The following is a 27,560-nucleotide window of genomic DNA, read 5'->3' on the forward strand; positions in this document are numbered from 1 at the left end:
CTTCGTTGCCCTTCTCTGGACATGCTCCAGCACCTCAACGTCCTTCTTGTAGTGAGGGGCCCAAAACTGAACACAGTATTCGAGGTGCGGCCTCACCAGTGCCGAGTACAGGGGCACGATCACTTCCCTACTCCTGCTGGCCCCACTATTTCAGATACAGGCCAGGATGCCATTGGCCTACATTTATCAAGTCTTCTCTGAATTCACAGTAAATGCAGGCCAATGACATACTTCCTGAAGCTCTCTGAAAGTCAGGTAAGGTGACTTTACCTGACAGCAATGACAAGGACAGTACGGTACCTTCTCAGGACGCACACTGTTCTCAAGACTAAGCTGCCACGTTTCTTAAAACTGCCAGAAAAACACTGGAAACCAAAACAGCTGATTACACAAGGTAGAATGATGTATTAAAAGACAGGAAAACAAAATTAACAATCTTGGGGAGATAAGAGTATAATTCATCTGAAAGAGCAAACTGCACACTTTCTAATGTTTTGGAGTCTTTTCAACTTTGCTCCTTACCAAAACGCATGTTCCTAATTTCTAGTCTAGGTCAGATTCAACTTGCAGACACTGCATTCTGTGATAAATTTGCCAGTTTAATTCAATAGCTCTCTACTTTTCAATTATGGTTTCCTCCAAAGATAATAAGGCTATGATCAAGTCACCCCTCATTTTTTTCAACAAAATAAACAGTTTAAAAGCATTCAATCCTTTCTCCCCCAGGCTGTCAGCTTTTTTGGGTTCATCTCTGAACTCTCCTCAGCTGATCAGCGTCCATTTTGAATTGTGGGCACCAGAATGTCAGTGTACAACAATGTGCCAATAGCAGTTGTATCAGTGCAAAATACAGGTAAACAAACCTGGCTCACTCCTGCTGGATATTCTGCTTTTTCAATCTTCCGGGGAGTGCATTAGTCCTACTGGCCACAGGGTTGCACTGGAAGCTCATATTCAGCTGACTGTCTCTGACCCCTAAATCCTTCTCAGTGACTGCATCCCAGAAGGAAGTCCACTATTCTACAAGCATGACTGAGATTCCTTCTTCAATATATAATATTGAAATGCATATTGGTTGCTCATGCCCAGCATACCATGTGATCAAGATCACTCTGCACTAGTGGCCTATTATCTGGATCTTTTACCATGCCCCTAATCTCTCCAGGTGAATTCTCTCAAAAATTTTATGTTTTTTCTTGCTATTACAGAACTCTGATAGAACTAACTTTCAGTCATTTAAAAATGTCTCAGTTTGTTTGCTGCTTAAAATATTCTGAAGGTACTGTTGAAATGTAAAGAAGTCATCATTTATGATATAAGTATGGCTAGTTTTGTCCAGTACAAAATACAGGACAAGAAAATATACTGGAGATTTCCATCTATGACAAATAAAAATTCTACTATTGCATCCTGTAGCAGCTTAACAACAAGTAGTCAGTACAGTAAAAAAAGTCTAACCATACTTAATTCTGCTAGCCAAAGATCTCCCTTTATGTTCTTTCTCTGTGTCTAATTCTTTGCTATTCTAACTTGTCAGTATTCATTGTATCAACTCCTCCTTTCTTCCACTTGTTTTGATACTGCTCTGGCTATTTCTCAAGCAGTTTCACTCCCCTCTACAGCAAGTTGTTATTTTTCAGTGTTGGTGGTCTTCTTTCTCAAGCGTGGCGCTCTTACCTGAAATAATTTCCAATTTTCATTCACATTTTTCTGTTAAAATTACTGTCTATACTGTCTGTCCCTTACTTGGCTCATAAATGCTTTCAGTTTTGTTATATTTATACATTTAAAACATGAAGCCTATATACTACTACTTTACACAGTGGAGTGAAGAGAATAGAGTGGTATCAAAGTTGGCATTGATTTATAGCGTGTGATCAATTCTCTTTTATCTACTAAAGCACGGTCTAATACAGTACTTCCCTATGTTGAATGCAACATTTTTGAATTAGAAAGCAGTCACATATAATACTCAGAACTTCTACAGGGAATTTACTGTTGGTTGCACAAGATCTTCAAACACAGATCAGCTGGAATACAGTCTTTCAGCTCAAGTCTAAACTGTGCATAAGAAAGCAGCCAAAGCAAAGTCCGGTCTCCTGGTTCTCCAGTCATTTAGAGCACGAACACGCTATCGCTTTCCAGCTCTAATACCATGGTTCTTGTCTCATAAAAATGGATGGCAAAAGGGAGTTGTGAGGCATGCCTGGGTGTTGTGCCAACATGGAGCTGGGATCGTTCAGAACTAAAAGTGAGGAAGTATTTTTCTGGGTTTGGCAATGCTGACTCAGCCCCAGATAACACATTCTCCCCACCCATCCTCCACAAAGCACTGCAAGTGTTTTAGAGGTGAAAGAGGTTTATCTGATGTGACTTGACACTAACTACACTGCTCTTTCTGTTACATTACTGATTCACAAACATAGAAGGTTCTGTCAAGATAAACGTGCCCAGGATTTGGGAAAATGCAGCACTGTATCTCTGTTAGTTCTAATATAGATTATCTTTCAAGTTATGAAGGCTGAGATTTCAGCCTCTGGAAATAATTTCTCAGCATATATTTAGAGAGAGTAATATAAAATGAGAAGAGTAAGAAAGTACTACAAATGGTAAATAAAATGAGCTTCTCTTCCTTAGCATGATCTGTGACTATCACAAGTTATGCTTACAAACTTGCACATTTATAATAATGATCCAGGTATTTTTTATAGCTATTTCATACCTTGACATCCCCTATTCGCTATGTGCTGGAAACCATCTGGACAAGTGCATTTGTAAGACCCGTCAGTATTCATGCAGTTTCCTCCAAGGCAAATATCACTGTCTTGAAGGCATTCATCAACATCTGAAATAAAAACATAACTGAATTATTAGATGATGTAAAAACTGATGACGCTTTTAATAGTGATACTTTGATACTAACGTAGCAACTTGAAGCTACAATGTCGTTTAATAACTCGGGGCGGGGGGGGGAGGGAATCAAGTTTATCAGACTTTAGAATGTCCTTTTACTTTCTTTCATCTTACCATCAAACTTCTTGTATTTCTAGAGAGCTTTAACATTTGAGTTTGTGTCATTTATTCTTAGCAAGCATGTCTAATATGTGCCATCTGCATCTCTAATGAAAGCTATCATGACAGACCTTTATACCAATCTCTCCCCTACTTTAACGGTGACTGTGGTGTTACAGGAGTACAATTAACAAGGAAATCCAAGCAGCTGTACATTTAGAAGACAGACACAAAAAATGCCTACTAATGCAAACTTGTAGTTTGCAATATGCATCTTTGGACATGTTTAGACCACTACACAGAGATCCCTGAGCCGGAAGTGACCCGACTCAGACGTCCCCCGGAGTACGGGCAAGCCCAAGCACAGCTGGTGTGCCACACCAGACCAGACCTGTCTGCGGAGACTACTCACAAAACAACCACGTGGACAGGAGGCTTGTAGGACAGGGACCACACTGTGTGTACTGCTGTGCCAACGGTTGCTTTTTCAGAGGCAGTTCATGTGATGCAATACAGCCATTTTGCAGGCTTAGCAGCTTGGTCACGAAGCTGAATAGCTGCTTTTGCACAGTGCTGCACCCAAGCCAGAAATCCAGCTGCAGAGTCAGGGCATGCAGGGCCTAGCTCCCAGCTGCCTATACACGATGTTCCCAGCACCAAGCCTGTAGACTCTGCCCTAGTGTCTTGACATCCATGGGATAAACGTGCTGACTGACACATAGCAGGGCAAGTTTCAGGATACCAACTAGATACAGAGTAATCAAATACTTCAAGGACAGGACACTGGCATCGTCTCCACCTAAAGTCCTTTCTTCCCCAGAGGAAACAGAGCACAGCTGCTGTGGGTACGGGATTAACTCAGCAAGTGCCTACATTCCAGCTATATTATACAGTTTTGTTTCACTACAGCTAAAGATCACAAAGTATTTAATGACTCTGCCTCTAGTTTTAAAAGAAGCAGAACATAAGAAAGTCAAGTAAAAGAAGCATCTCATAAGCAACTTCCCCTTGCCTCTACATTGCCCTACCTTGTAATTCACTGAGTCTATTGCTCTGATAATGCAGATAGTTTCCTTTGAAAAACAGTTACCAAAGAGTTTTTCCACTGCCTTTGATTATTCTGACTTCTTAAGCATGGATTTTAGCTGATTAGAATTGTAACTTTTTCCTGTGTTGCAGGAATAAATAACAATTGTAATTAAAAAAGAGGATACGACCTCATTTCTACAGTTATTTCTGCAAAGCCCACACTATATCAGAGTGCAGCTATCCTTGGGATTTAATCTATTTGATAAAAATAAGAAATAGGGATAGCTTTCTTACATAAATGAATGTTATTGCAGATAAAACTGCACTTAATGCTGACAAAGCTGTGACCTTTTGATAAGCACATGTTTTACAATCATTTTCAACTGAGAAATAAATTGTGGTTTATTTAAAACAGCAATTAATTTTGACTAGGAGCATGAGAAAAAATTAACGACTCCCTTGCGCTGAGTTAATGCCAAGTCGCACAACAAGAAGGCGTCTTCTGCCAAATGCAGTCAAAATGCATTATTTTCCATATAGGATGCAAACCTCCTTTTCTCTGATGCAACTCTTCACAGGTCCTACAGCTGCTGCACAAGAATCTCCAGAAAAATCAGAGACAGCAACTCATGCTTGAGATGTTCAGTGCTTTTTACCACCTTTTACAGGTGCATGTCTAGAGCATTTTGGCAGGCGAAATCTCTGAAGGCTCCTAGGACAACACTGCAGCCTCCTACGCTTCAGACAGACTCTCCTCCAGTAACCCGAGTTCTTTGAGATATACAGTCTATATGCAAGTCCAGCTGGTGCATATTCATACTTCTTGTCAGCTGAGACAAGGCCAATACTTTTTACCCACAGGTCCGCTCACATTTTGTGTTCCCTCATATTCAGAGCAACACAGAGCAGAAAGTCTCAGTGTCACTTCATCTCAAGAACAGGAGATGCTGAATGAGAGAGTAAGGCAGAAAGAAAATAAACATGCATGTGGTCATGCATCTTGAAGACTTCTGACTACGAGGAAGTAACTTCTTTTTCTATCTTCAAGTGGAAGGTTGTGCATACAAGCCCACCTGTGGGTGGTCACATACTTCCAGGCTACTAATTTCCAAGCAGCTAATAGCAAGTCTCTACAGGTACTGCAGAAGGGAAAAGTTCTTCAGCCTTGGATAACAGGGTATACAGGCATTTACAGTATGAATGGATATACGGATTATTGCTCTCAGACAGAACTGAAAGTATGAAAGCCTCAGTCCAGCTTTCTCATTTTCTGAAGAGTTCAGTGCAAGGATGCATACAGAGCATGTATACACCAATGTACAGAACAATTATTTGCAAATTACCTTTATTCTTAAATAAGTGAAATACTGTGCAAAGACTTCCAGACAAAAACTTCTGCCAGAGCTGCAAAAAGCACAGCTGAAAATGAGCACAGCATAACTCTGCCAAATTCTGCAATATCTCTAGAAGTTTGCACAAGTGTATAACGATCAAACCAGCAAACTGCTTCTTGAGCTGCTACATTTTGAAGAAAACTTCTGCAGTAGCAGAAATCCTTATTAAATAAACAAGCACATTTCTTGCAAGCGATCTGCCAACCACATTGGCTTTACAGCCTGATACATTTTTGGGTATCCTCTGACAAATGTCCATCCCTGAGTCTTTGAGAAACTGGCCAGAATTTGAACCACTCTCTTGTTTTCACACAACTGTGCTGTGCTATACCCACAGTTTTTGTCATCTCTTTCCTGCTTTCTCTGTGAAGTGTTAGAAAACATTCAGGTAAATAGGCTAATTCAAAAATCAGAGGCCATCACATGGAGAAACACTGGATGTCTTCTCATGGCAATTTTGCCTTTATGGAAGCTCTGCCCTGTAGTCCATGCACCCATCTGGCTGAACTAACAGTCAGGAGGAAAGCCATTTTGATGAAGATGGGAATATGGCTGTGAGGCTGAGGACCTCTGCTGATATGGAAAGAATATGAGATTTAAACCTGTAGTCAACTCAGTTCCCTAAATGTGCACTGAATAATTCAAGGAGCCTTCAAAACTAATTACATCACCAGGTGAGGAAAAACAAGAGAGGAGAATGTATAGCAGATAAAGCAGTTGCACAAAGCGTTCTTACTGACAGCAAAACAACAACAGTCTGTTCAAACTTAGTTTCCAAGGTGCTAAAAGCAGTCTGTAATATCCTGTACTTCAGAAAATACTGAAAGGATATACCGCAAGCACAGAAGAATTTCTTCCACTTCAAGAGATGAATAGATTTTGTGCAGAACTTTTAACATTTATGAAAATCTTCAGTGAACAAACTCTCTACAGAAATTAACTGCTCCATCACTGGGTGGAGAAGCTGTACATTTGGTTACAGACTCTTGGGAATGAGACGAAGAACCTGAGGTGAGGGAACAGCTTTACTCTTTTTCCTTGTATGATCCAATTCCTCTTCTTTTGCCTTGAGAGCTTCTGAAATTATTTTTTTCTTGAAAATTGCCCTTGAACAGGATTAAGGAAGAGATGAAGATAAAGCATGGACCTGTCCTGACAGGCCATTGCATAGTGATGGATGGCAGCAACAGTTACCATGACTTCTTGTGCTGTATGAAATGCACCAAAGCAGTCTGAAGAGAAGTTCTGGAAAACATTTGGTCCTCAGCTACAATGGATTTAAATTCATTTCTGCATTTCATTTGCTCTTCTTCACTACAAGATGGTTTAACTCACCATTTCACGTGCTCACACACACTAACAGCATTTACTAATTCAAATTCTCTCTCTGCAGACTTGATGGCTTGTAAGGCTTCTTGTTGAAGGAACCAAAATGCTTGAAATGGTTATGCATCCCACTCTCTCACCACCTCCCTCTCTGCTATGCAGAGGAAAGAAAGAACCTTTTCTTGTTTAAGGTGGACAAGGTAAGAACTCATAAACTGAACTGCAGCAATAGAAGATTACCATCACACATTTGGGAAAAAAGAAAGTCTAACACAAGGACAGCAAAGCACTGGCACAGGCTGCTTGAAGAGATGTTTGGGATCTCACCTACTCAGAGCAGGTTAGATGAGCACCTGTCAGGAATGACACTGTATGGTCTGTTCTGCCTTCGGGAGGAGGAATGGACCAGTGATCCCTTCCACCACATTTTTCTTTGATTCTTGACACAGTATCTCCATATCTCTGCATCTGTTGCAACTCATGAAGATCCTGAAGCCAGGTGAGAGCAAAATTCTTTGACGCGAGTTTCAAAACTTGCATCATCAGCCCACATTTCTTGAAGCTGATGCAAGTGATGCTGGTATTCACCAGGAACTCTGAGAAGATCATGTTAAGTTATTCTATGACCAGATTCCCCAAACAGGTCAGTACCAAAGAGTATCAGTGTGCTGAGGAGATTTTATAAGATATCCTTATTCCTTGTTGGTGAGAACTTCAAGAGATGCTGTCACTCATTAAATGTGGACAATCCAGTATCATCGCTGCTGATGAAGTCTGGTCTGATACTACAGGTTTGTCTTGAGAAGACAATATTTGATTGGCTCAGGAGGAACTGCTCTTCTGCCTGGATCACTTGAAGAGGAGGATTCCTCACCTATTGCTGTGGGTGAGAAGGTGGGAACTGCCTCCTAGAGTGCTGTGTGGAGAATAACCTAGCAGCAGAACACTACTAGGTAGAACAGCAGTAAGGAGCTGTGTCTTCCCTGGTATCAGCAGCTACAGAAAGCACACCAGAAACTGGAAAGTTCTTATGTGCTAATACCACATGTACAGTGAGACCTTAACTGAGACTTTTTTCCCCCCGAGGGTGAGATAAGGAAGCAACTGAGGTACAATCTTTTCTGGAGCTCGCTAGTAAGTAATCTCACATGTTCATGGTGACCATGAGTAGTGCAGCAGATGTACCACATCAGGTGGATAGCCAACGATGGAGAAGAGGGAGTAGCTTTGAAATAATTAATAAAAAAAAAAAAATCTGTTTGCCAATTACTGGACAATTAAATTGTTCTACTTGAGAGATAATAGAATGTTTCTGTTTTCTATGACACAGCATTTCTCCCTACATTTACTGTACATCTTTCACCTCTTATTTTTGTTTTTACAAGCTCAGTACATAGGCTGCCTTCGGAGACAGTGAAAGCTGTGAGCTCCAGCAGATCCCCCTAGAGCTCATTGTATACTACATATTTTCTCCTGCCAGTGCACGTGTGGGATTGTGGTGGCTGGCTACAGGTTCCCAAAACCAGCTGGAGAAGAAGTTTTACTTAGCAGGCCCCCATGTGAACAGTGTACGCCGGCAGAAGCTTTTGTAATACTGAACCTCTGTGTCAGAATTTGAGCAACAAGGTTTAGAAAGGATTAATTGTTTTTGGTAACAATGTCTCCTGCTCTTCCAATCTTACTGTTGGAAACACATGTGCTGATTTCTTGTATGTGGAAAGATGACAGGGACTATTTCTAAGAATCCATTAAATATGTGGCTGGGGAGGTGGGGACTGTTGAATGGTTGACAGTAAAGTATTGAGAAAGAAAGAGGAGCAACATATCTTTCTGCCCCATTCTCAAAAGAGTTCATGCCTATAGCTGAAACACTCAAGATCTTATTGACAAAAATGAATCAGTAGCTTAAGTCCACAAGTTTACCTTCACACTGATCTCCAGTAGATGATAATGTATAGCCTTGGCTACAAATACATCTGAAAGATCCTTCTGTGTTCCTGCAGCGTCCATTCGTACAGAGTGATCGGTGCTGGCATTCGTCTATATCTGTAGCGGAAGAGAATGAAAACATAACACATCTGAAAATACCAATTATTAATCAAATGGTGCAATAACCAATTCTGAACAAAACAGCAAAGCGGAGTGTCAATATCCAGTACTGCTTCTCTTGGTCTTATTTATTAACAAATGCAGACAGTCAATACAATGCATAAAAATATATGAAATTGCAGATTGGATGTTTTCCTTGAGATGACTGCATTCAGCATTCTCTCCTGTAGTGTCAGTATATCCCTCAATGCACAAACAGGTACACACAGACACACAAATACACACACATGCTGCTTGAGAGCCGCTTTTGTTTCTTTTATATCTGGCAAAGGTAACAAGCCAGCTGCTCAAGTGAGTCAGCAAAACCCACAAAATACTTTCCAGCAGGATCACCACCTTTTAACAGGGTGTGGTTTTCAGATGCACACTGACAGGCTGTTCCCCTATAAAGTTGTACCTTAAGGCTCATTTAAATATTTGCCTTGTAACAGTATTAATCCTTTAAGTATGGGGAAATGTCTCTCTGCTTCCACAACCACTGCTAATCCCTCAGCGCTTCTGTTCTCAGACTGGGGTCAGTCTGGGTTAACCGATGGACTTGAACATCAAACTTGTATTTTCCTATGAAAAACTCAAAATATTGGAGGGGAGTGGCACTTTGAATTCAGAACATAGCACATGCCTTGTTTGAGCTAGGAAACCTGCTTTCCCTCCCTTATTTATAAAATACTCGTTAAGGAACAGTAATTAAATTGATATGGTAGGTTCTTAGTCACTTCTAGGATTTAGGCACGGCTGAATGTCTTTCTGAAAATATACTCCAATTCAAACAGGAGAAAGTTACTCAATGAGGTTTTTCAGGTCTGTGTTATGGCTACGTAGTCTGACCTCTTGAGTAATGGTCCCTTGCGACCACAAAGTTTTGAATTTAAGGATCACTGAAATCTGTGGGGCTGCATGAAGCATCTGGGCACGTGTACGGGTCCTTACTTCAGAAGGGTGCACTTTAAGAAGAACAGTCTGCACATGCCAGCTCAGCTTGGCAAAGGCCCTTTTCCATGAAAGGCTCAGAGGAAGCAGTCAAACTTTAGTCTACATACTTTCCCCAAGACCAGTCTGCTGTGCATCCTGGACAGCACATTTAACTCACTCAAGACACTTAACTTACACTGATGTTTTGTTTCAAACTTCCTGACAAATTTACATGAACGATCATTTAGTTTTACTGTATTATTTTTAGCACTCAGAAGTCTGAAAGTGTTTGGTGCTATACACAGACACTTAGGGAAGGGGGGGGGGGAAGGAAAAGAAGAAAAAACATCTGACAAGAAACGTTCAGGTTTCAGTGTGCTTCCACAGCTTGGAGACATTCTCCCAGATTTTCACCTTTGGGGAGAGGTTTCAAGCAGTCCCCTCTCCCTAAGGAGAGGGATATTCATACCTCCTGCACACACTCTAGGTCCCCTCTCAGACTACTCCGCTCTGACTTCAGATCTAATTTTGTTCCACTGGAGCAGTACTGCTGGGAAATTTTAGATGTGGAAGAAATGTAGAACCTGACACTTTGGAGGTACAGGTACTGTTCTTCGAAATACGACACCAAACTCTCTCTCTCTCTCCCCCCTAAATGTACTACTTCAAGTGCAGTGACACCAGTGCAGGCATCAGCTCAGTGTTAACTGACACTGCTGGGTTCCAAGAGGGTGCAGCCTGGGTTTCTTGATTCCACTCATCCACGTGAAAGGAAAAAAAAAGATAGAAAGAAAAGTAATTAAGGCAGCAAAAGCCACTGTCCCCAAACCTCCAAAATGACAGAAATGCCAAGGATTTTGCAGAAATTCCAATTTAGCAATATAAATATTACTACACATTCTTGACTGGCTTTATAACAAATGTCAAAATCTACAATGTGACCATGGAAGCCATAAAACGGAAATACATATCCTTACATTTTTGGTTATTTAGCTTCAGTGTTGTACATTTGTTGTTTCTCAATTAAAAGGAATGCTATTAGATGAAAAATATTACCTAAAAGGTAATATTACGAATTTTAATCATATTCTTTCCTACCTTCACACTGATCCTCTGATGCAGACAGCTTGAAACCTTGGCCACAAATACATCTGAAAGACCCCTCCAGATTTTCACAACGTCCATTTGTACAGAGATTGCCATACTGACATTCATCTATATCTGTGAATACAAAGAAAGCATAAGTGTATCATTAACTTGGGTACAACCATCTTTTTCAGGTGAGCTTGGGAATTTACTCAGATTCTACCATAAGCATGGTTATAATCAGTTTTCCTGTATATTTTGACCTTGACAATTTGCAGCAATTCTGATTTTAAAAAAGGATTTGAACTTGAGCTGCCTTGTGCTCAAACACTCAACTGTACTCAGAGCCCACATGACTAAAACAATGCTTTCATCCCAGTACTGCAAAAACTGCAGTTTAGACTAACAAACCTTTTTCTTCCTTTTCTTTGCTTTTTTACATAGGGGTTGCACTATGAACTAACTGTGTCCACATCATCCTTGCCTGAATAAGATTATTTTGCCCATAATTTTCCCACAGTAGCTTAAACCAGTCCAGCTTTAGTATAGAGAAGAGGTCAGCAAGTGCTGGCACGTTCATTCTTGCAGTACACAGATTTACTCTTAGCCTACGTACCTGTGATAAAAGTACTAGCAGCTGCCAATACCTTGTAACCATTATCACTAATCCTTCTGCACTTCACACAGGTCCCTTTGTAGGCTACTCTATACAATCAACAAGGAACTCCACTGAATTACGCCTTTATAACAAAAGTTTTAGAAGCAAAATCTCTCTTCCTGGTCACAAACCATCCTTTATTTACAGCAGGACTTGAAAGAAACTTTTTTTCTATAAGCTATCTCATAGACACCTACTTTCATCATTCTCTGAAAGAAGGGTATCAACTAGATGGGCCACTCTCTTTAGCCAACATGAAAATTGCTATGTTACTACTTAAGAATCATTTTCAGGAACTCCTTCTGAATGCAATTTGTATAAATCAACAACAAAAAAAGCAAACATATAAATAAATAACATCTTTCATTATAAACCCAGCCAAAATTAATTCAGTATTCTAAAATAATCAATATTGTCTTTTTCGTAGGAGTGGTTTTCACTGAAAAAAAATAAAAGGTTAACTTTCAAATTTTATTTATTTATTTTGGGGATGTAGATAACAGCAAGCAGGTGTCCCTGTTTGTATGGAAAAAGCTGTATTTTTTAGCTTCACTGATGCAGAAAAAGAATTACACCTTATTTGCTTTTATGTGCCCAAAATCATATTACTCTCAATTATCCTGTCTTCTGCCACCACAAAGCACACAAAATCTGTCAACATAAAAGAGTAAAACTACTGATTATTTGAGGCACTTGAGCTATTTAGGCAGCTGTAGCACAGGGAGAGCTGGAAAAAGATTAGAGGCCTTTAAATCATCATCATAGCTCTTATTACCTATTGTGAATATCTGCAGTAATTATTTTCCTCATATATATTTATCATTCTTGGCTCTTTACAAGCTCCTGTACAATCTGACTTTGACAAAGCCCATCTCTCCCCAGACACAAATGAAATCACCATTCTTGTCCATATTTCAAATGACCTACAATTCTTGTTTCCTCACTTGAGCCTCTAACTTTGTAAATAAGATGCCCTGTTGCAGCCTGGCCAAGAACACGAAGTGGCATCCTCGCGAGAGATGACAGCACAGATCCACAGGTGCTCTGCTATGGCAGTTCAGTAGGCGATACTACTTACACCCTTCTGCAAGACTAATTTCTCAGAACCCTACTGTTGCAAAATGTGCTCGCTCAACAAGACACAGCCTTTGCTCTCAATGTATATGATCAATGATCAAATTCAAGAATCTGTTAAAACACAGAGAACCTAATTCAGCAGTCAGGCAATCAAATTTCCTACTGAATAACAAATCTGCTTCTTATAGATTCATTTTCATCTACTTATCTCCAAGCTACTTGAAAACGAAGCCTGCAATATTATTTCCGATATTTCGATGGGACTCGGAGATCAAGAGACTTTCCATAAAGACAGCAAAGCCAGGAACAGAACCTGTATCTCCTGAGATGAAGTCCAGAGCTGTAACTGATTCTATTGAAGCTCCCTACAGTAGGGCTGGAGGTATATGGATCAGCTCTGCTGACCTCTGTATTAGTTTTGAAATCTTCTGATGGGGTCCCTAATGCTGTATAAGCTGAATATTGTTAACAACATAGCTGCAAAATTCACCACTGTGATATAACCATGAGGATGAAGCCGTCTAGAAGGTTTGGTCAACCTAATTTTTTTCATTTATTCGTCAATATGCAGAAGTGTGCTCTAGATTCACGTACTACTTTATTGTCATTATATATCATGATATATCACTTCATTTGAATGTGCAAATGTGGAGAGAGAAAGATGAAAAAAAATCCCATGATTGCAAGTAAACTTTTAGAAAAATTATTTCAAATAGTCCCTGTACGACACAAACACACTGAGGGACCTGGGACAGTAGCAATTTCAAGCCAATGAGGTGACAGGGTGTGCAGGTGCCATTTTTAATTCCTTCCAATATGCATCTCACGTCAGATATTCTCACCTAAACTGCAGTTAAATCTATTCTACGTAAGTCTGAAGTGAACCGATTGACTTGCCTTTATTAAACAAGAGTAGCTATGTTCCTGGCTTTAAATCCTGGAAGATTACAATATCAATAGCATCAAAGAACTGCAGAATTGTTACACTAGACTTTCCAGGGCATCAAGTACAGGCAGAGGAATGAGCCGAGGTAAAAAAAAATTACTGAAAACAGCACTGGGGAAAACGCAGCGGAGCTGCAACTGACCTAAACTAACAGCAGAAACAAATCAAATCATGGAACAATGGACTTAAATACCCTTCATAGATAACTTGGGAAATATTTTCCTTTCCAGTGTATTTAAATTGTACCATATTGCAAAGCTACAGATTTGAGACAAACTCTGCCTGCATTACATTTTCTAAAAAGCGTATGGCTCATTTCCAACATGATGTAAGTCTAGGATAAACAGAAAATGAAGACTGATCACACCACTAACAATGTGAGTGAGATGTCGAGGCTTAGAACATTTCATAAAACAAACGAAAAAGGGAAACTACATGCAGTAATACAAGGAAAAAAAGTATCAGCAACATGGAACCAAGACTTATCCCTTGCATGACTTAGTTTTGTTTGTAAATCTGAACAGAGCAGTGACGACTTTTCTCTCATTCTACTCCTACTAACCCAGTTAGCAAGAATGAAACAAGTGAAAGTTATGCCATGGCATTTTCAACCAGGCTATTTTCATAAATAGGTATAGAAATCAAGCTTGATATTGTGAAAGAATGCAAAATTAAATCAACTTAACATTTTCCAAATAAGGAGTTAAATAAGAGGAAACCTTTCTTAACAGAGTGCATGTGCCACATTCTTTGCAAGGGTAGCAGGAATCCAGGCAGGTGGGAAGGAGCAAAACAAAGATGAACATGAACGTGTGCTAAGTGAACCACATCAATTTGCTGAAAATTACCTGAGAAATACATTCCTCCAGAATGTCAGATGACAAGACCAAATAACCGGCTATGACATGCTGATAAATTGTAACAAGCAGATGTTCAGACAGAAATAATTTGCTACAATATGCCTTCATTAGAAAATAGGGTGGTTGAAAAAGGTATCATCTATACACCAAAACTGGTGGTGAGGCTCTGACAGCTACACCATATATTTTTCAGGTGCTTCACTGCAACCTGGCTCTAGTCTTGCTCCACATCAAAAGCCCATTTGCAGCTGGAGCACAGTAGATGCCCACGTTCCAGTGCTATTTCAACCAAAACAATGCTCTTAGACTGCTTCATGAACTGAACCGAATCACAGCAATTCGGAGCGATTAGGAAATAAGCCATGGAAGTACACTGCCAATCTGACCTACAACAATAATGCAAACACCTCCTATGTAGGTTATTATACACCTATGTTTAGGTAACATGGTTACTCCAACCATCACGAATTATAGGGCATGTGTTACACGCAGAGTGGATGAGAAGATTCACAACAGACAGCACATCCTTCACAACTGAGATCAAATTCAAGTTTCTGAGAGCGCCCGAGCAAGTGGCACTCAAAACTGCAAAAGATTATTTCTTTTTGCACAATGGATTCATTTGCTCTTTCTTACCTACATCTCAAATAGTCAAAACCGATTTGGAAAAAAAATAAATCTAACATTTAAAAACAAATCGACAAAACTATAACGTGAGAAATCTGTCCTAAAAACATAGCCTAAAGCAAGACAAGCCATTTTAAGATGTGCTGAATGTTTTGCTGGAAGTACAGATAAATAAAAAGTCTTATTAATATGCTTTGTGAGCAAACTCCCATATCCTATTGAAAAGCCTGCCAGTCACACTGATGTGTTAGCATTCTCATGTTTTTTCCATTTTTTAATACCTCCAAACAGTGGCCTACTAGCATTTCACTGATAATACATCCCTTTCAGTTCCATATTTTCTATTTCAAGAATTTTGTTTTGTAATTATAATTGTATTGTTTGCAGTCTAGAGTCAATGTTCATTTATCTATAGTAAAACATGATTTCCTCATATATGCTGTGTCTGAGAATATAAAGTCATTTCAAAAATCTCGTATTTTCAATTATTATTGAATGAAATGGGGACCCAGGGCACAGCGCTGTCATCAGGTTGTAACATGGATGACATAGGAAATACAGCATCTCGGAACAAGAAGTATAACCAGAGATACAAAGAGTACCGAACGTACCATGGCACTGTCCATTCCAGCCTCTGAATCCCACTCTGCAAGGAATGCACTGGTAAGAGCCAGGAGCATTAATGCACTGTGCATCTGGACACGTAGTTGGAGTCAGGCATTCATCAATGTCTTCAGAAGAGAAGATAAAAGGAAATACCGGTCAAAACCATAACAAAACACTGAACGATAAATTAATCTCGTTATTCTGACTGTGGTTAAGTTATACTAATACATTTAAAGAGTTGTGTACTTTACCTGTTAGAGACCCAGGAAGGTACAAGTTCACACAGATTTGTACCAGCGAAGGGGCATCTCTGAGAAATAAATTAGATCATACTACATGTAACTGAATCTGAATTTTCTGTTTGTCATGGTTTAACCTCAGCTGGCAACTGAGCACCACACAGCCACTCGCTCACTCGCCCCGTCCCGGTGGGATGGGGGAGAGAATCAGAAGAGCGAAAGCGAGAAAACTTGCGGGTTGAGATCAGAACAGTTTAACAATTGAAATAAAATAAAGTAAAATAGTAATAATAATAATAATAGAAGAATATAAAAAGCAAGGGACGCGTGATGCAATTGCTCACCACCTGCTGACTGATGCCCAGCCAGTCCCCAAGCAGTGATCGCTGCCCCCCCAGCCAAATCCCCGCTGCTTATATATTGAGCATGATGTCGTATGGTATGGAATATCCCTTTGGCCAGTTTGGGTCACCTGTCCTGGCTATGCTCCCTTCCCAGCTTCTTGTGCACCTTCGCTGGCAGAGCATGGGAAGCTGAAAAGTCCTTGACTTAGTTTAAGCACTGCTTAGCAACAACTAAAACATCAGTGTGTTATCACATTATTCTCATGCTAAATCCAAAACACAGCACTAGGAAGAAAATTAACTATCCCAGCCAAAACCAGGACACTGTTATACTGCGAATCTTTGGTAGGCCCTCCATAACATACAACAGATCAGGTATCAGCTATCTTCTGGCTTAGACAGGTAAGAATAACGTTGCTTATATCACCCCTTTACTATATTGAAGTGTCCTGAGGTTCTTCCTGTAGTCAGTCTCAAGAGACTTCGGAAGTGCATTGCAACAACAATAAAATTGTAACTCTGGCTTCTCAAAGCAAAGAGGAATTTGGTATTCTCCAGTGTCCTAGAGTTATGCAGACGTAAGTTTTATGCGGACTATAAATTTAATTGTGTGAATGGTAATCAAAGATGTTTACAGGGAGCAGGGAGTTAATTATGTCTGAAAGAAGGCAAAAACAACACACATATCACTGAGGCTGGCAACGTTTAGGGTGATAGAGGGACTTGTCGCATCAGGAGAGGTCCCAGTTTACCCATGACAAAACAAGAGATAGGACCTAAAAAACTCATGGACCTCATGTCCAGGCTCTGAGCAGTCTACCAAGAACTTGTTATCCTGCACCAAAGAAACCCACAATACATGCAATACATGTAATCTAAAAGAGACTGCATACAAAAATGACATTCAAAGACAAACTGCTGTAAAGCGACCAATGATCAGAAGATGCTGGAATTAAAAGTGTGTGGGCAGCCCCATTCCAGTCTGCTCCCATACTTGAGTATCATTTTATAACATGGTCTTTAATTACACAATAATTATAATCTTTCCTACCAAATATTTGCTTCATGCAGCACACAGAACTAATGAAATCGTCAAAGTCACCTCTAAATCCAGCTTCCTAAGCTCCTGTCCCTTGCCTGCCCCAAGCCTAGCGGTTGTGTCTTCTGCAATTAAGGACTGCTACTCCAGCACAGATAGTAGGGAGGCAATTTAATTCCAGTTTTGGGAACAAGCTCACAGAAGGAATGTAGCCTCCAACACTTGTAATTTAACTGGACAATGCTCCAACCTTCAGAGAACTGAACATCTCAGCTCCAAACAACTCACTGATGTGAGCAAATCACAATTTTTCACAGAATCATGGTTGTCCAGCTGAGAATACTTTCTCATAAAAAAAGCAACCGGCTTCTTCAGCCACTACGATGCAGACCTGCAAACGTTTCTCGGTGAAACGGCTATGAGATTTTTTTATTTAATTAACAAAAAAATCCACTTCTGCTGAAACCTGTTCTCAGAACTGCCTGGACTGTATCTGCCCTGAAAACACACAACATGAATGATGTATTTGGCACAGAATTTTTCAGTCAAAATAAAGTCTAAATCCTGCAAAGCTTAAAGAAATCACAAGAAGATTTTATAGGAATACTTAATCGTATGCAATGACATTCAGCTATGCCTATAACACTGTTCTACATAAACAACAGACTCTACAACAACAACATACATGCACTCTTGGGCTAAGCCCATGACAGAGCTTGCATGAGTATAGCTTGAAGGCAGAATGAAGATGGGGTAAGGAAGTGTAAGTGAACTGTGTGTATTGTGTGCAGCTTTGAGGATTCTTGCCTTTGTTTTTGAAGTGTGGAGGAGGTGGAAAGGAGTTATTTGTGGAATCTGGAATCTGTCAGTAGGGTAACTATAACGTGTAGGTGTAACGACATGGTGAAATGATTCCCCGAATGCGTCATTTCCTTGGTTTGATGGATTTAGTGTAGGAAGGTTTTTCCCTTAAGCAACCTTAAATTTTCCACAGAGAATTTGGTTTCAGAAATTACCTATTGTTAAGTTAAACGATAGAGGACTACCACCACACCACTTAAAATACGAGCTAATAAGAAATTTGATGCACTGTGATATTCTGATTTCTAGCCTATTTTAATCACAGATTCCCTACTGACAGAGAAGATTTGGAAAAAGTAGGTATGAGTGGAGTGCGTGAAACATTTATTTAAATAAAAAAAATTGTCTGAATAGAAAGAGGAATCTTTTAGCAATGCTCAGAGCAGCAAATATATCCACAGCAGCTTTAAGTTGCTTATTTGCTAGGCAACCTAACATGTTAGCAGTTTTATTCTGTCCTAAGTAACTTAGACTAAAGCTTGAACAAAACTATGTTTAAAATGAAATGGCTGCTTGTGGTTTTTAGTTCACAATTCAAGTTGAAAATGAAAAAAGAAAAAAGAAGAGCAAAAAAGGCAAAAATATCACACTGAAAAATAATGTGAAGTTTTGAAGGTCAGATGTCCTAGGATCTCCTGCAACATGAAATACCAGCTAGATAATATGTTTCCAAATTAAAAAAAGTCAACTTATCATTTGCTACCTGTTATAATATAGGAAAAATTATCGATTTTTTGGTTTTTGAAATAGAAACTTGGTAAAGTATGCAAGGAAGGACTAACAATCAAGTTGTTTGATTCCATGGCAAGAGCTGTTAAAATAGCTGTCCCAAGATAGTTCTGTCCATAGTGGGGGAACTCCTTTGCAGCGTCTTAAATCTAAATAATAGGAATTGAATTGTGGTTCCAAACATCAAATAACTGAAAAGATTGGAGAGTACTCAAAAAGGTTTCTTGTTTAAGATTGCACCCTCTGAGAATTCTCCCTTTGCAGCTCAAGCCGCAGTGCTAAGCCTCCCTTGAACAGCAAGCAATGTTAATCATTCCAAAGAGCGGTAACGTCTGGCATTGTTTTTGTGATATGAATAAATGGTAACTTCACTTCATCATCCAGGACATACCGTAGATAAAACAAGCAATATCCTTTTGAACATTCTGCCATTCTCAGCTGGTATACAGGGGGAAGTTAAATGATCTGAAGGCAACTTAAATGAAGAAAGTAGCTGTGAGAGAAATCCAGCAGTAAGGTTAAGCTAGAGAAATTACCCATGGAAATAAGCACAGAGTGGGATGGGGAAAGGGAACTCTGAACACAAATAGATATAAAACCACTGTGCCAAGACATTCCATCTGAAATCAAATAGCAAATGGGGATTGAAAGGAATTAAAAGAAATATACCAGGTAGAAAAATACTAAGTTAAACATGAAAAAAATCTGTGTTGAGTTATTTTAATATTTCCATCTAATGGCCAGATTTCTTCAAAAATAACTAAATAGATGTAAAGTTTTCTGTTGAGATCAGAAACAGCAGTCAATGCGAACAAATGATTCTTCCTATTGCAGTTGTTTGGCTTGGCAACTGTTACTGTATTACTACTGGTGAAGAGTCCAAACCTACCTTCGCATTCACCTCTCCGGTTCATTTGGTATCCACTATCACAATATTCACATCTGTATGAGCCAACAGTATTTATACAAAAGCCTTCCCCGCAAGTATGAGGTCTTGAACATTCATCAAAATCTGCAGACGAAAAAGAGAGGTTAAGAGAAACTTTGCTTCACCATGAAATTACTGAATGCTCGCATCACCCCTAAACTCTGCTTTAATTAAACGTAAGTAAGTTTGGATTTTCAAGCTGTTTGCAAGCCACAGCCCTACAGCTGTTATTACTGAGCAGTTCCATCTTTACCTCACTGCTTGTAATCACAGAGAGAATGAGATCTAGAAACAGCCAGGATGTAGGAAGGCCAGTGAGCAGCCCTGTGGTCACAAACACAAGGCATGTCACTGCGTGTATAATGCGCCCAAAGCAGCACTAACCTGAGGAAGATCACAGCCAATTCAGGCTGTTTGTATTGCTCTGCAAAGTCCATGGCTGTTTGCAGCCATATTTAAAAAACATGGTTTGTTACAGCTGCTAGTGATTGAAAGAGTTTTGAATATTTGTACTTTTCACCCCAGAAGGTGTTTTTACTAAGTGGTAATTTTCCTAAACAAACATGATAAATTCTTGTTTTTCAACAAATAATCATTTTGAAAACTAGTAGGAGCTACTCAAATATTTTTCTCACCACAACACCTGGTGAGAGACAGTTAAATACACTTCCAGACATCAGTCCAGTATCAATGACGTTGAGGAAAAAAGCTGAAAAGGAGACTTTAGTGGCTTTCAGGTAAGCTTCTTGATTTATTTTCATATTTTTATTTTCTATAAAGGAGACTAGTAATTACCAACGCAGTCGGTTCCATCTTCACTGGCCATGAATCCAGCTTGGCAAATACATAGGAAACTTCCTTCTGTATTTTCACAGCGTCCAAGGGAACAGAGATGGGGTGCCTGATTACACTCATTAATATCTATAAAAGAAATAAAAACATAAGACTATAGAATAACATATTTAGTTGTGATTCTTTTCGTGCATTCTATGCCATGGTTTTGAAAAGACTGATCTTGTAATTATTTTAACTATTTGAAAAAGTATATGTTTTCCTCTCCCTCAGAGTTGCAAAAAAGATGCATTAAATAGTTTTGGTTGGAAAAAAATGCTCTTATTGGCTTAGACTATAAGAATATTGCATTCGCCTGAAGAATGTGACATGATTACTATTCAAATCACTACTCTGAGTGCAAGCTGAGCACAAGCTGCAAGCACGGAACATTAACACAATTTGTATGAAATAGAAGGATTTTAAGTTGCCATATGGCTGTGTATGTGTGTAAATTATTTTTTAATACTGTAGTTGCACCTGGTAGCAGGCGTATCAGTGTGAAGTTACTGAACTTTTGGTAGCATGAAAAGTTGATAGTATATAATCTGGCAACATGATATAATAAACTCTTTCTGATCCAAGTTACAGAGAAACCAGCATACTCTGAACGAAAGAAAGATACAGATACAGCTGCTTCCAAATCTGAAACAGCTCATGTAGAGCCAGTCTGGGCCCCACCTTGTGCTCATCAGAGCCCTCTGTTCCAGAACTCACTAGCTTTGAAGGGGATGAAGACCTCACTTTGCAGATCTCCTAATGTGCTTCTGGGATGTTTATGATATGCTTTCTCTTTTCAGCAGAAGGCTGAAAGGAAAGACCTAACAAAATGACTGGATTTAGTCCAGCTGCAGAGCTGGTAGCTGGGCAAATCATTCTGAGAAACAGGCACTAATTCGGTCATTCTTTCTCCAAACAGAAGTGTATTTCTGCCTGCCAGTCTGACGATTTTAGATACCTGATATAAAGCTGAGAAGAGATGGTCTCTCCAATCACTTTTTCTCTCATCTCACAATGGGAAAGGCTTTCATTCAATTTGATTAAATTCACATTCAGTTCTAAGCGGCTGAAAGGCTATATCAGAGGCTAGCTGGCAAATTTTATTTGCCATACAAAAACTAGTTTCTGTAGTTTGGAAGCATTCAGTAGAGGAAGCAACTCCTGACTGCACTGTAGCATATTTCCCCTGACCAGACTCTACATTTCAAGCATTTCATAGCATGGTTATTTCAGATCCATTCATACCAGAGCACTTTGTCTGCTGATCGTTAAGTTTGTACCCCTCGTAGCAGATGCAAGTGTATCCCACAGGCAAATTAACACAGTGTCCTGCTCCACAGATATCAGGATTAACTGTACATTCGTTGATTTCTAAGCAAACAAAAAAAAGTTTAACATTAAACTCTCCCACATAGTTCAGTAAGGGTACAATATTCTGTAATCCAAGTAGAAAGATCAGGCCTGAAAAGAACTGTAAATCAAGTTTGTAAGTCCTGAGTTTCTGTAATGGATTCCTTATCTGGAAGAATCTAGAAACCATCTAGGCTTTTCCTAGTGACATATTCTCATGTCCCATCCAAGATCTATAAATAGGTACATAAAGTAAAATGAAGATAATATAAAATAAAAATTTATACTATTTAACCTTTGCATCGAAGGTTAAGTGAGTTTCTGACTGTTTTTACCGAATACTCATCTGTTAATGGCTTGAATGTTTTGTGTAAGATAAGGAGATTCAGATACAGGCAGCATTGGATGCTAAACCCTTGCAGTAGATGTAGAAATTCTCAAAGCATATGTGTTACTGCAAAAAATACTAATGACTGTGTTTAGTTGCAATGTAAACTAAGGTTATACAGCAGCATGAAATCATAATTTCTGAAAAAGTAACCATCTGTAAAGAAGAGTCATTTATCCAGACTATTTAGAAATAGGTTACATTTAAATTTAGCTAAATCTTAAAGTACAGAATTAAGGCACTCAAAAACATCTCAACTCTAACTGCATTCAGTTTTTTAAATCCAATTTAGGATTTTGTCCTACAAATCACTTATACTTTACTATCCCTTAAATACCTGAACAACACTTGGAACCGTATCTGAACAACAGATTGATTTGTTTATAGCACACAGCAATTTCTAGTTCTACCCCTTTTTCTGAGGGAAGAAAAAACAGCAGAACATGGAAAACTACCATTTTTTTCTAAGTGATGCGAGTTCTCTGCAGAGTAACTTCCTCTCCCTGTAAGCAAGCAGGGACCTGGCTGGCAGAAGGGGCACAATCACAGCAGACCTGACTTCCAAATTCTGTTTTGACAATTACCATTAGTAGAACTTTCATATGGGATTGACGGACTGCAATTATAGGTAACTGAAGAAGGCAGGGGAATGCTTACAGAAAGACAGGATACTTTCTCTACTCTTACAGCAGATTCAGGAGGATTTAACTGCAGACAGAATTGTACTTCGAACAACCGGGTGATTTAGACCCTGTGCATGTTGCGTGCAACTCTGGGTGTTTTAGACCCTGTGCATGTTGCGTGCAACTCAGAAATCTGTTCCTGCATGAAGGAAAGCCATCTTTGAAGAGTTAAACTTTTATTAAAGCACGTGCAATTCCCCCCTGTGAATGCAAATTGGGAAACCTCTTGGTAGGCCTAGATCTCTCTACCGTATACAATACTGCATCCCAAAGTATTTACCTGGATCTTGCAATTACTTCAAAGCCTGTGTTAATTCTGAGAGACTAGCCAATGTGACATTGTAATGCTCTCATGTATACACACACAGTACATTCACCTTTTTGTTTTCAAATGTACAGCAAGTGAAATTTTCATGTCTTTCGGACTCAGCCATCACTTAGACAAGTTTCAGCTATGACAGGAGCATTACTTGCATTTCTATTATTTTCACTTCTTGTCACATGGATGTAGAAAAGGCAACTTTAATACATCAAAAAAGGAAGAAGCACAAACCTCAAAAGAACATTTCAAAATAGATCTCTCAATAACTCCTCATCTGCTTTCTGTAGAACGTGCTGATCTACATCCCACAAAGTCTACATCCCTCAAAGAAGACGAACACGTGCAGACTGTCTAAAGACCTGACTTGTAGCCAAGAAGTCTTCAGTTCTGGCCTTTGGTTGCAGATCATGTAATCTGAGGTGGAATTATTAATTTTTCCTTCTATCATTTATTTGCTGGCACAAAAATGGCAGGTACAGCCTGGGAGGACCCAGTCCTAGCTCTGTTGACAGTACCCTCGTTGCTGTGCTGTTCTGTACTTTCTATCTCTCCCCAGAGTATTCCCTTCTGTTCTGCAGCTACATTCTCTTCGGTATTATAATTCAGAAGTAGCATGGAACAAGTTATAGCGTCAGGAACTCACAGTCGTTTCTTAATTTATTTTTGTTCTAAAAAGGAAGTACAATACCTGTAACTTGAGTAGGTGCAATTACTTGACTTGCACTTGAAGTAGAGACTTCAGGAGCAACTTCAACAGGCAGAGGAGGAGATGTTTTCTCAATCACTACTGTGTGACATGGAATGGAAATCAATCACATTCAAAAAAAAACCCCTTAAAGAATTAATCGTTTCTTAATTTATTTTTGTTCTAAAAAGGAAGTACAATACCTGTAACTTGAGTAGGTGCAATTACTTGACTTGCACTTGAAGTAGAGACTTCAGGAGCAACTTCAACAGGCAGAGGAGGAGATGTTTTCTCAATCACTACTGTGTGACATGGAATGGAAATCAATCACATTCAAAAAAAAACCCCTTAAAGAATTCACATATGATACTGAATGAGCCAGACACACTATGGAGCTTTTAATGAGTTTATTCTGCTTAGATCTGGAGTAGGAAAAAAAAATTGTATAATTGTGTTTTTCCATCATTCTACTGCTTGTGAAAAAAACCAGGTGCTAAAGAAAGCAAACACAATAGTAAAACTTTTGCAGAAAAAATTATGCATAAATCTAGAAGGAGGCACCTAAGTAAAGTTTATTCTTGAAAGGGGTACAAGGCCTCAACTCTGATGACATTAAAATGCTCATGTATGTAATCCAGGATATTACTTTCGCCTAAAATATGTCTTTGCCTCCTAACAAGTCATTCAGCCAATGCCAACCTCTCAATTCCTCCCACCTCAGCTTCCATGATTTCCCGCCCCTCCCCGCCCCGTATTCTGCTCATGGAAAAATTGCTTGTGAAGCCGCAATCAATTTTTCATCAACCTCTGTTACAATTGCTACCTTCCCATTGTTAGAAGAATTGTAAGCACTCTCTCATACTAAAAGACAAGTCAAAACAAGTTACCTGGAAACTGTGGATGCAAGTTAATTGTTGAAATTCCAGGAGAAAGCTGAGGCTGCCCAGGCTCTAGATCAGGCTGCTTTTCTTGATCGAGGGAAGCTAATTCCTAAAAGAATGATTAAAAATTTACATTCTGAAAACATTCGTTTAATTCAGCTATCATAACAACCCACAAACTCCCAGCTTGAGAAACTGCTAACGTTCTCACATGACTGGCTTTTGATAGCAGATCATTAATTACCACCAATTTAAACCTGAAAGAACATGGAATACTATGTTTACACAATGGCGTACAATTTAACATTGATTTTATTTGAAGCAACCATTTCATGGAGCTTCTAACTATATCTTTGGCTTTGTCTCTCCATAGTTCTCCCATCCTCTGGTCTTTAATTGCTTATGAATAGTATTTAATTGCAGTTCAGTATCACACAAAAGTTTACAATCACATATGTCTCTAAATCTTTGACCACTGTGAAAGGTTCTCTCTTAGCTATTGCACTGATCATCTTATTTTCATAAAAGTGTTAGATGCTTGTAAGTCTTTAGGAAAATGAAATGAAGTACAGCTGCAGTTATTCCTAACGAATCCCATTATCTTCAGCATAGAGAACCTGGAACCTCCAGAATGGGGACTTAACACAGATACACACCTGCTCTTCTCCACTGAATACATAGCAACCCTAAAAAACCTAGGAAACTAACTTAGGCATTAATACAAGTCCCTTAAGCAGGTGTCACAAATGCTTCTCAAAGCTTCATACTGTTTCTCTCCAACTCATCTTCTCTAGCTGTCAGTATCCGTGGCTCTCCTTCATACTGTCTGCATTTTTCAATATCCTCTTTAAAATACAGGCTCCAGAATGGGATAGAACAATATAGTACTAGACCCTCCATCAATGCCCTAAAGAGAGGTTAAAGTAATCTCTTTCCTGTACCTCACTACCTGCCTGTTGCTGTACATAACAATAACATGAGCTCTTTTTGCCTCAGGGTTTGCACTGTAAGTCCCCAGTGAGTTGTTCGCTCCTCATAAATCCTAAATCCTTTTCAGAGTTATCGTATCATATCTCATACACATGGTCTGCATTCTAATTCCTAGATAAATCACATCATGTTTTACCTGATCAGGGGCTGCAGTTGCCACTAAAACCAGAAAGAAAAAAGAAAATTAATCAGTCTTCACATAACATTTACTTAGACATTCTACTTAAAACTACTAGCACATTTGAAAGCAGCTGTTGCCATCGCAGAAAAATTTCAGGCCTTAAACACATTCCAAAATGGTGCAAACGTGAAGTAATGTTCCTGAAGCAAGCATAACAACTAACCTGAAACCAGAATAAGATTCTACACACTGACCAATGCTTATAATTATTTACTCAGTATTCAGCTGCCTTATAGGTTTCTCAATTGTTTCCTTAGAAACAAGCCGAGAAACTAGCAGGTTATTAACTCACTGATTAAACTTCTTTAATTCCTTCCAAGGAATATCAACATCTGTAATTATTTTAAAGCTAAATTAATATCATAATGGTATATAACTAACCATTAACAAATTTGCAAGAATTTATTGGGGGGAAAAAAAAAAGTCAAGTTTTGAAATTTGCCTTTTCTTTAAGCAAGCAAAAGTGGTTGGGGTTTTTTTTTTCCCCTCCACAAGAGTGACTTTTTTCTGGGAAGGAGAGGTGGAAATTTCATGTAAGTTTTTATTTTCCATTGCAGTTAGCCTTTTTTGAATTTGTCGTTTACTGATGAAAATCTATATGGTTCTGTAAAAAAAAGTAAGAATATTTTTCTTTTCGCAATCAACATTTTCTACAGGATAGATTTTTTGGACGGGGGGGGAAAATCACTCTTCTTGCTCTAATTTCTTCAGTATTAGCTGGGAGGCTGATTATCAGAACTGGGAGAACTTCTGATAAAAATCTCAAAAATTCCAAATGCAAACATATCCAAAAATGGAATATAAAATTCAAACTTGTATGTGTCATTAGTGACTTAGAGTAAGCATATTTTTTAAAATTTTTTATTTAAAAAAAAAATACTCCTTTTTTTTTCAGATTCTTTGTGGTTTAAGATTTACTAGAATGTGGCAAACTTTCTAATTACTGAAGTAATATTTTAGCAAATGATACAGCACTTTTTTCCACTCTGTAACACAGAAAAGCCCAGAGGTTTATGTGAGATTTTATAATCCAGCACAGTCTGTAAATATATTTGAATGGCTCATTTTTCTCTCCAGATTCAGTTTAGCTCCATTTTCTTTTTGAAAGCAAAACTAGAGCAGTGATTTTAACTGGAAAAGTAACCCATGTCGCACAGAATTTTGCAAAGTCAGCTGACTGAAACTCATTCTAATAATGGCCTGACATACAGATACATAACTGCTACTTGGAAATAACCTATTAAGTACTCAGTATCATGAGAGGGTTCTTCAGCAATGTATTTCTTCTTGTCTACAGTTAGTTCATGCCAAGTTTGCTGGCAATCTATTTATAATAGTGCTGCTTCCTGCATTTCTTTGCTTCTGCATTTGTTTTAGACTCGGGAAAATTTTGGCTGCTACAAGTTCTTAGAGAAGCTTGCAGAAAACCAAGTCTGAGAAAAATATCTTGGAGGAGTCAACTAATCG

At 38.9% G+C, this 27,560-nt stretch overlaps 1 protein-coding gene across 1 annotated transcript in view; it reads right to left on the reverse strand.

Annotated features, from left to right (window-relative positions):
* The window catches only part of LTBP1 (latent transforming growth factor beta binding protein 1), a 147,397-nt gene that overhangs the window by 44,568 nt on the left and 75,269 nt on the right, over positions 1-27,560 (reverse strand). Inside the window, exons 9-18 of the mRNA XM_009283777.2 lie at positions 26,049-26,071; positions 24,929-25,031; positions 24,245-24,343; positions 21,859-21,984; positions 20,578-20,703; positions 19,744-19,866; positions 15,648-15,767; positions 10,881-11,003; positions 8,685-8,807; positions 2,723-2,845 (exon numbers count right to left, since the gene is read on the reverse strand). Coding sequence (XP_009282052.1) covers positions 2,723-2,845; positions 8,685-8,807; positions 10,881-11,003; positions 15,648-15,767; positions 19,744-19,866; positions 20,578-20,703; positions 21,859-21,984; positions 24,245-24,343; positions 24,929-25,031; positions 26,049-26,071 — 1,089 coding nt within the window. The remainder of the gene's footprint in view (positions 1-2,722; positions 2,846-8,684; positions 8,808-10,880; positions 11,004-15,647; positions 15,768-19,743; positions 19,867-20,577; positions 20,704-21,858; positions 21,985-24,244; positions 24,344-24,928; positions 25,032-26,048; positions 26,072-27,560) is intronic.

This window comes from Aptenodytes forsteri, unplaced genomic scaffold, assembly GCF_000699145.1.
Source record: "Aptenodytes forsteri isolate BGI_AS27 unplaced genomic scaffold, ASM69914v1 Scaffold309, whole genome shotgun sequence".
NCBI classification, from domain to species: Eukaryota; Metazoa; Chordata; class Aves; order Sphenisciformes; family Spheniscidae; genus Aptenodytes; species Aptenodytes forsteri.